Here is a 9,556-nt window from a genome sequence, read left to right as displayed (position 1 = left end):
ACAATGATAATAATAATAATAAAAAATTATTCTTCTAGTATGGAGTAATCTAGTTGATATGTCTGTTTATGACCGGCAAGAGACATATTTATGTAAACTATCTCTGAAGGTAAAAACAGCTATGAAAGAGTATCATCCAGCTATATGTGACAGACACTGGCCATCTGAACTGAAGTGAGGTGTGTGTATTATATATATATATATGTGTGCACATGTCATTATGTGCAGTGGTGTCTGAATGACTCTTAATTGCACTGTTAATTAGTGAAGCTTTGTGCTCACTGAGACTCATTGAAGCTAATGAACTCTAGTTGGGAGGCTAATTACTGCTTCATTTGAGAGGATCCTTCATTTTCCTCGGAGAACAGACAGATTATTACACACACACTCACACTTGCATTTATGATGCAGTGAAACCGTGCGCACTGAGCCGAAGCCCTCAGAAAACATCTCCTGTAAGCTGGTATGAAACGCTCACACTGATTTTATGAGCAATATCATAAAGACACACTGCTGGAGTCATTATATACTGACACAAGACTGTATATAACGCAGATGCAAGTGTCCGTTCTGATCGTGAAGTGAGTCGGACCGCTGTTGTGTGTGTGTGTGTCTCTTACTCGTCCATCTCTCCTCTCACACACACATGAAGTGAGATCCGTCCGTCAGCTGTGGGGGGGAGGGCGGAGGCGGGGGAGAGGAGGAGGAGCTTGGAGATTGGGGCGGAGTCGACAGACTGTTCACTGCAAAACCCACAGCGCATGCAAACAACAGAGACAGACAGACGGTTAATCACACACTGACACGTTCGAGCAGGAGCACAAAATCAACACGTCCTGTTCAGAAACGCTTCTTTTTAGTGGATCAAAAATATATACTGGTCATGCTGAATATTTTTGGATTCACTAAAATGTTATAAAACACTCAAATACACAACAGTTTTAGTGTTTGGTTATATGTAAAATGTAAACATTTAAATTAACATAGAATTAATGTATATAATTTAATATATAAATGAATAAATGACATATGAATATATAACACAACAGGTTTAGTGTTAGTAGTAGTGCACAGACTTCAGGTGGATAGAGGACTATGATTATTAATAGAAATTTATATATATATATATATATATATATATATATATATATATATATATATATATATATATATATATATATATATATATATGAATGTTTATTTAGATATTTATTTAAAAATATACTAGTGTTACTTTAGTATTATTGAGATACTATAATAGTTTTAATAATATTTTATTTTTAATAAGTTTTTATTTTTATATTTTATTATTTTATTTTAATTTTAGTTAAAGTTTTAGTAATTTTCCTGTATGTTTTTGACATTTTTAGTAGTTTTTTTTTTTAAATATAGTTTTTATTGATTTTTATTTTAGTTTTAGTAACTTTTGTAAATCAAGTCAAACTAAATAACAACTAGCTGAAGTTTTTTGTATATTTTATTTTATTTCAGTTAACTTTGGACGTTTGAAGTAACACATTTTTTTTTTTTATGGTTTCGATTTTAGTTAACTATAATAACCCTGATATATAAGAATATAAATTGATATATACATTTATAATTTAATATATAAATGAAAAATATAAAGGAATATAAATAAAATGAATCATATATATATATATATATATATATATATATATATATATATATATATATATATATATATATATATATAGTATGATTCACTAAAATCTAATTAGAAATAAAGATATAGAAATTTTGGAATATGTAATTTATATATAACTTAATATATAAATTAATACATGATTCACTTCAATCTAATTCACTAAAAAGTTATAGAAATACATAATATATAATTTAATATATAAATGAATGTATGAACACTACAATCTAATTTACTAAAAAAGCTATAGAAATTATATATATATATATATATATATATATATATATATATATATATAATCTCTCAAGAATATACATTAATATAAGATTTACTAAAATCAAATTCACTAAATTGACTTCTAGAGCACACAGATACACAACAGTGTTAGTGGCAGCAGCTCCAGGTGCACAGAGGACTACAGGGAAGGTTTGAGGAGGAAGAAGGTCTTTAAACACTTTCCTTTCAATCCAGACCATTTGATTACAGTTTAATAGCGTGAATCAGAACTAAAGGTTCACTTCAGTACGAGAGTTCATCTTCACTGCCCACCTGACATCAGTGTGCCATGTTTGCTATTGGTCAGCTCATAAGACACGTCCTGCTCTTGACTGGAGGGCTTCTCATCCTCCTCATCCTCCTCGTCGTCTTCCTCGGTGCCCACGCGTACCATGACCGCCGTCTGCAAGCTGACACAAGAGCGGAGAGCGGTGAGCACTGCTGTTATGAAGCGCTGCGTATGTCCAGAGTGGTGTGAAGTGAATCGCACCTGTTCTGTGTGGCCAGACTCCTGCGGTACTCCAGTGGACTCAGACGCTTAGGCTCCGACTCGTCCTCGTTCAGCGTCGGTTTAGGACCCGCGCTCTTCAGAAGAGACTCTTTAATGGAGGCCGATCGGGACACGGCCGGTTTCTCCTGTGCAGAGACACAAACCCATGAAATGAACTGTCATACTGGACGAAGCACCATTCACAGGGACCCTAGAGAGTCTGCACTGCTCCCTAAACACCTAGCAAGGGATATTTAGATATATGATGGCATCATATATTTATTTAAAAGAAACATATTAGAAATAATGGTCCCACTTTATAATAAGTGGCCTTAACTACTATGTACTTACATTTAAATTAATCATTTGATACAATGCACTTATTGTGTTCGTACATGTTTTTACATTGTACTTATATTTTAAAAACACCTGCATGTAATTACATCTGTATTAATTTCTGTTATTACATTTATAATTACACTGTTGACCCATCCCTTACACCTTACCCTACCCATACCACCAAAGCTTTCCCTAACCTTACCCGTATCCAACCTCAATAGCAGCAAAAGTGTTTTGCAATTCAATATGAGCCCAATAAGTACATTGTACTTATTTTTTGATGTAAGTGCATAGTAGTTAAGGCCACTTAATATAAAGTGGGACCGAAATAACTATAATTTCATGTGTGGCAGCAATACCAACACCAAGAATATTTAACAATTCTTGATCCCAATTTTGATACCACCACAATATAAATATGCATAAATTTATATTATTAGCTTATATATATTACACACACATATAGCTTATAATATTCATAGCACATAATCATTATATATATATATATATATATATATATATATATATATATATATATATATATATATATATATATAGTACAGTCCAAAAGTTTGGAACCACTAAGATTTTTAATGTTTTTAAAAGAAGTTTCGTCTGCTCACCAAGGCTACATTTATTTAATTAAAAATACAGTAAAAAAAACAGTAATATTGTGAAATATTATTACAATTTAAAATAACTGTTTTCTATTTGAATATATTTCACAAAGTAATTTATTCCTGTGTTGGCAAAGCTGAATTTTCAGCATCATTACTCCAGTCTTCAGTGTCACATGATCCTTCAGAAATCATTCTAATATGCTGATCTGCTGCTCAAGAAACATTTAATGTGTACAATTGTACAAAATATTTGTGTACAATATTTTTTTTCAGGATTATTTGATGAATAGAAAGTTCAAAAGAACAGTGTTTATCTGAAATCTAATCTTTTGTAACATTATAAATGTCTTTACTGCCACTTTTGATTGATTTAATGCATCCTTGCTGAATAAAAGTATTCATTTCTTTAATTTCTTTTCAAAAAAATAAAAATAAAAATTCTTACTGACCCCAAACTTTTGAACGGTAGTGTATAATGCTACTGAAGCTTTGTATTTCAGATAAATGCTGTTCTTTTGAACTTTCTATTCATCAAGGAATCCTGAAAAAAAAAGTACACAACTGTTTTCAACATTGAAAATAATCATAAATGTTTATTGAGCAGCAGATCAGCATATTAGAATGATTTCTGAAGGATCATGTGACACTGAAGACTGGAGTAACGATGCTGAAAATTCAGCTTTGCATCACAGGAATAAATTACTTTGTCAAATATATTTAAATAGTACACAGTTATTTTAAACTGTAATAATATTTCACAATATTACTGTTTTTACTGTATTTTTAATTAAATAAATGTAGCCTTGGTGAGCAGACGAAACTTCTTTTAAAAACATTAAAAATCTTAGTGGTTCCAAACTTTTGGACTGTACTGTATATATATACACACACAAAATAGCATATATAAAAATATGAATATTAAATAATATGAATTCATGACATAATTTAAATGAATATACAATAATTTATATATGCCTGTACATGTATCATATATACACACACACACACACACAAAACAAATAAAAAACAAACTAATATTTAATTTGAAGGTACACTACGGTACACAACTGAGGGTACACAACTTTTCTTTTTGTTCAAAATTTTACAAAATTTATATAATTAGCGAGTACCACATGAATCCATCTTTCATATTGTGTTTTTGTTTTGTCCTGAATCACTAATAAACAAATTTACAAACGATAGCACAGATAAATACAACAGAATAAAGAGACGAATGAAATAAACATGGCTTTAATTTTTTAAACAGTAGTATTCAGGTAAGAAATAATACAGAAATTAAAGTAACCAAATGTAAAATAACACTGGATAGTTTTCATTGTATAAATTAAAGTTACAAAAGTTAGGAGCAGCGGGTGATTTTCTCTTTGTCTTTTGCAGCAGGTTTATTAGGCTGCTGTCACTTTAAGAGCTTATGCACGGATCCAATATACTGTTACACAACATGTGTTTTCTCAACTATTTACATTACAAAACTGACTGTATTTACCCGAATACTCACCAAGATGGCCATTTATATAATTTTGTATGTATTTGACTGTTTAATCGCAATAAGCCTTGAAAAAGAAGTCAATTTGGTTCTCGTGAGCTGTTTGAGAGGCGGCTTTATGTGCGCACCACTTATACAGATCAGCGGTGAGGGCGCTTTTGCTGTGAGCGTGAAACCTGGGGGAAATGACTAAAATGATGTGCAATACAAGCACTATTCAACAGGAGTGAATGAGAGGGGGCGGGTGTGTGTCAATTCGTCGTCAGAGAGGAGAGAGAGTGAGAAAGCGCAGCTGGTATCAGTGTATCAAGGAGTATTTGAACCGTTTCAGATATTATAAATATTGATTTTTTATTGACAGCACTACGATAGACCATCAAAAGTTACAAAGTGTACCTTCAAAATTCCCTCTCATACTTCCAGGCTTTCCATGGAAATTGTTCATGGAAAAGTGTGTTTATGTATACGTACCTTGTTCTCCAAGTTGGCATTTCCAGATTCCACATCATCAGTTTCCCTGCAGTTCTCTTCCGCATCAGCGGACTTTGCCTTCAGCTCCCGTTCCTCAGGCGACACGTCTCTGCGCTCGTCCTGCTCATCTGGAGAGATCACCGGGCTCTTCTTCCGCGTCTGAGGGAACAAACGCTCACCGTTAAAGGCCACCAGCACACACAGAGGAGGAAGCATTAAACAGACTGCTGGAGATGTTCGCAGACGTCCATTCTGAAGCCTGCCAGGAACGCACCGAGCTGGAAAACTGCAAAGTGCACCGCTGTAGGGAATAATTAGGAGCACGATTCATCCAGTGACTCATCGCTCTGAATTACAGCGCCGTTCGACAAACTTCTAATGGTGGAGCAAGTTCATGAGAGCAAGAGCCCTCAGGACCAGATGCATGATGGGAATGTGACATGGATGGTCATGTGTTATTCATGTCCTGTGGTTCTCTGAGCGGTGCTGCTGGGTGGTTCACTCAAGTGAGACAGCACAGGTCATGGCCGAGCATTTATAAACCTCAGATACAGTGAACTAACCAGACACACAGTGTCATCGTCAATGTCTCCAGTGTACCTCAACACATTTTCCAGATATGCAAGCGTATTTTTAGCAAATAAAAAACATCAAGTCAAAATGGCTGTGAAATGCACCTGCAGGGTGTAGTACGGGTTGTCTTTAGTGAAGGAGAGGCTGCGTGACAGCGAACCGTCCTCTCTTCTTCGCTCACGCAGCGCCCCCTGCTGGTGCCGCCTGATTCGCTCCATTTGCTCCTCGACACTCATGCGTGTTCGGCCCACCTCTATGGCACTGGTCATGTGCTCCACCGCGCTGCGTGGACGGTCCTGCGGGTGGGACTAAACATGTGTATAACATATTATATTAGTAAAACGTGATGAGATCTACGAAAACCCATAACATGGTGAAATTTTACCAATGACAGTATTCAAAAGATTTTGTAACATGTCTTTACTGTCACTTTTGATCGATTTAAAGGTGCCCTAGAATTAAAAATTGAATTTATCTCAGCATAGTTGAATAACAAGAGTTCAGTACATGGAAATGACATACAGTGAGTCTCAAACTCCATTGTTTCCTCCTTCTTGAGTAAATCTCATTTGTTTAAAAGACTTCCAAAGAACAGGTGAATCTCAACATGACACCGACTGTTAGGCAACAGTCGAGGTGTACGCCCCCAATATTTGCATATGCCAGCCCATGTTCAAGGCATTACACAAGGGCAGCCGGTATTAACATCTGGATGTGCACAGCTGAATCATCAGACTAGGTAAGCAAGCAAGAACAATAGCGAAAAATGGCAGATGGAGCAATAATAACTGACATGATCCATGATATCATGATATTTTAGTGATATTTGTAAATTGTCTTTCTAAATGTTTCGTTAGCATGTTGCTAATGTACTGTTAAATGTGGTTAAAGTTACCATCGTTTATCACTGTGTTCACGGAGACAAGAGCCGTCGCTATTTTCATCATTAAACACTTTCAGTCTGTATAATTCATAAACACAACTTCATTCTTTATAAATCTCTCCAACAGTGTAGCATTAGCCGTTAGCCACGGAGCATATAGCCTCAAATTCATTCAGAATCAAATGTAAACAATATAACAGTATACAATACTCGCATAATCTGATGCATGCATGCCGCATGCATGACGAACACTTTGTAAAGATCCATTTTGAGGGTTATATTAGCTGTGTAAACTTTGTTTATGCACTGTTTAAGGCAAGCGTGAGCTCTGTGGGCGTGGACCATGGGATTTAAAGGGGCCGCAGCATAAATCTGCTCATAGTTAATGATGCCCCAAAATAGGCAGTTAAAAAAATTAATAAAAAAAAAATCTATGGGGTATTTTGAGCTGAAACTTCACAGACACATTCAGGGGACACCTTAGACTTATATTACATCTTGTAAAAAAACGTTCGATGGCACCTTTAATGCATCCTTGCTGAATAAAAGTGTTAATTTCCAAAAAAACAACAACTTTTGAACGATAGTGCATAATGTTACAAAAGCTTTCTATTTCAGATAAATGCTGTTCTTTTGAACTTTCTATTCAAGAATCATGAAAAAATTGTTTTCAACATTGATAATAATAATACATTTTTCTTGAGCAGAAAATCAGCATATTAGAATGATTTCTGAAGGATCATGTGACACTGAAGACTGGAGTAATGATGCTGAAAATTCAGCTTTGATCACAGGAATAAATTACAATTTACGAAATATTCAAATAGAAAATTTAAAACGTTGTTTTAAATTGTAAAAATATTTCATAATTTTACTGTTTTTGCTTTATTTTGGATCAAATAAATGCAGCTTTGGTGAGCACTTCTTTTAAAAACATTACATAATCTTACAGATCTAAAACTTTTAAACGGTACTGTATATGTATATATTTTTAAGATGACAACTGGACGCAAAAGTCATGTGACACCTGTGTGACAAACTGTAAGAAATGTTTGCTAAACCTAACCAGCACGTAACAACCCAGGACACCGAGCAATGCCTTAGCCAGGGTTGCCAAGTTCACGGTTTTCCTGCAGAACTGGGCAACATTAAAACTGCTGCCGTGGGTTAATTTGTTTCTCCCTAGTTAAAGGTTAGACATATTGCATGAATTGTTTTTGACTGAAATGCTTGTATTGAAATATCTCACATTCAACTAATGATAAAACTGTGCTAGATGATGAGTTTTATGAGGGAGGAGCTTATTATGAAACTACTATATGGTGCTTTTCAAGTTGAAATGGTGTAAAACATATAACAGTAAATATGTATTTTAGGTGTGTGAATGGCATATCTTGAATTTTGATATTCAGACGGGGTCATTGGGCTATTTTTGACTGGCCTTTGGGCCTGCCATTCATTTTGCACCATTTTTCTACATTCTACTGGACATGCTTGTGTTACTTACCGTTCTGGGGTCAGGTTTCTTGCTCTTCCTCAAGGTGACATAAGAGGCGATGGTGGAGGATTCAGGCATGGGTGATTTAGTCCTCGGGCTGACCACTCCAACAGGGTAAACTATACCTGATAGAGAGAGATAGAGAGAGATCAGTGAACAGCAGCAAGGGCTTTATGACTGTAAGAGTCGGTGTTTGTCAGGGCACCTTTGGTGACGCCGGGCGGCTCTTTCTCTGCAGTCTGCTCAGATTTGTCTTCGCCGTTGCTCTCGTCAACCTCAGCTACTGTGGTAAGCTCCGGCTCACTCTTATACAGTCTGTAATCCGGGCCCTGGAGAGCAGAGATTTAACCTGCTTACACATTATTTACAGCACGCACACACACACCATATGAGACGTACTGATTCTGTGAAGGTTTGTGATCATGGATTACATATTAAAATGGGAATGAGAATCAAAAACACTAACTAAGCCTCACAAAGGATGTACAAACCTACGCAAGGCTGCTGATATACTGAATGTTTGAAAGGATGTTGAAGATGGGCAAATGAACGTCTGATAATAATTACGAGGGTTCAAAAGCAGAAAGCACATGAAATGGAAAGTATGTCAGTCGAAATGAATATTCCGCCCAAAAATGACACCATACAAGCTTGTAATGACATGAGGATGAGTAAATAATGAATTTTTGGGGGGTAAAATATTTCTTTAAAAGCTAATATCTACAGAACAGGTTGCTGATATAATGCAACTAACACAATTTAATGAGACAATATTTATCAGGCAGAAACGGTTGATTATCCACACAAAAAGAGGATACGCTTATCAGCTAGGCCTGATATACTGTTCTGAAACTAACAAAAACACAATCTGAAATCAAAAAACTAATTCTGGGGTTAAATGAAGATGGATGATGGGGATGGGGTGGGCGAGGGGTTCACAGCTGCGTCTTACGCTGTGGGCACCGTTGCGCTGGGCGGCCTTGCGGTCCTCGGGCCGGTGAGGGGTGGTACGGGGCGCGTGAGGCGGGCCAGAACCAGGGGAGGGCAGCGGGGGCAACGGCGGACGGTCTCCCCCCTCATACGAGTACGGGAGAGGAGGACGCGGAGGCACGGAGTCTGACTCCTACACATCGCACAGAATGGGAAAGTGAAGGACACTGTTGCCAGGGGCAACAACCAACCCAAAGCAGCACAAGAGACTGAGTGGATCCACAGCACAGGTGAACACACTCGTCG

The 9,556-nt window shown here is 36.2% G+C and overlaps 1 protein-coding gene across 25 annotated transcripts in view; it reads right to left on the bottom strand.

Annotated features, from left to right (window-relative positions):
- Positions 1–588: 588 nt before the first annotated feature.
- Positions 589–9,556, bottom strand: part of plekha5 (pleckstrin homology domain containing, family A member 5) — a 183,663-nt gene continuing 174,695 nt past the window's right edge. For 15 of the 25 annotated variants that reach the window (XM_048155904.1, XM_048155906.1, XM_048155907.1 and 12 more), the window contains 8 exons: positions 9,273–9,443; positions 8,526–8,649; positions 8,330–8,445; positions 6,044–6,247; positions 5,367–5,525; positions 2,430–2,575; positions 2,213–2,349; positions 589–743 (listed from right to left, as the gene is read on the bottom strand). In XM_048155904.1, coding sequence (XP_048011861.1) covers positions 637–743; positions 2,213–2,349; positions 2,430–2,575; positions 5,367–5,525; positions 6,044–6,247; positions 8,330–8,445; positions 8,526–8,649; positions 9,273–9,443 — 1,164 coding nt within the window. In that variant the 3' untranslated portion in view covers positions 589–636. The remainder of the gene's footprint in view (positions 744–2,212; positions 2,350–2,429; positions 2,576–5,366; positions 5,526–6,043; positions 6,248–8,329; positions 8,446–8,525; positions 8,650–9,272; positions 9,444–9,556) is intronic. The other 10 variants (XM_048155909.1, XM_048155914.1, XM_048155919.1 and 7 more) reach the window with 1 other exon arrangement.

This window comes from Megalobrama amblycephala, linkage group LG14, assembly GCF_018812025.1.
Source record: "Megalobrama amblycephala isolate DHTTF-2021 linkage group LG14, ASM1881202v1, whole genome shotgun sequence".
Lineage (NCBI taxonomy): Eukaryota > Metazoa > Chordata > Actinopteri > Cypriniformes > Xenocyprididae > Megalobrama > Megalobrama amblycephala.
This window is presented reverse-complemented; position numbering and strand designations above follow the sequence as displayed.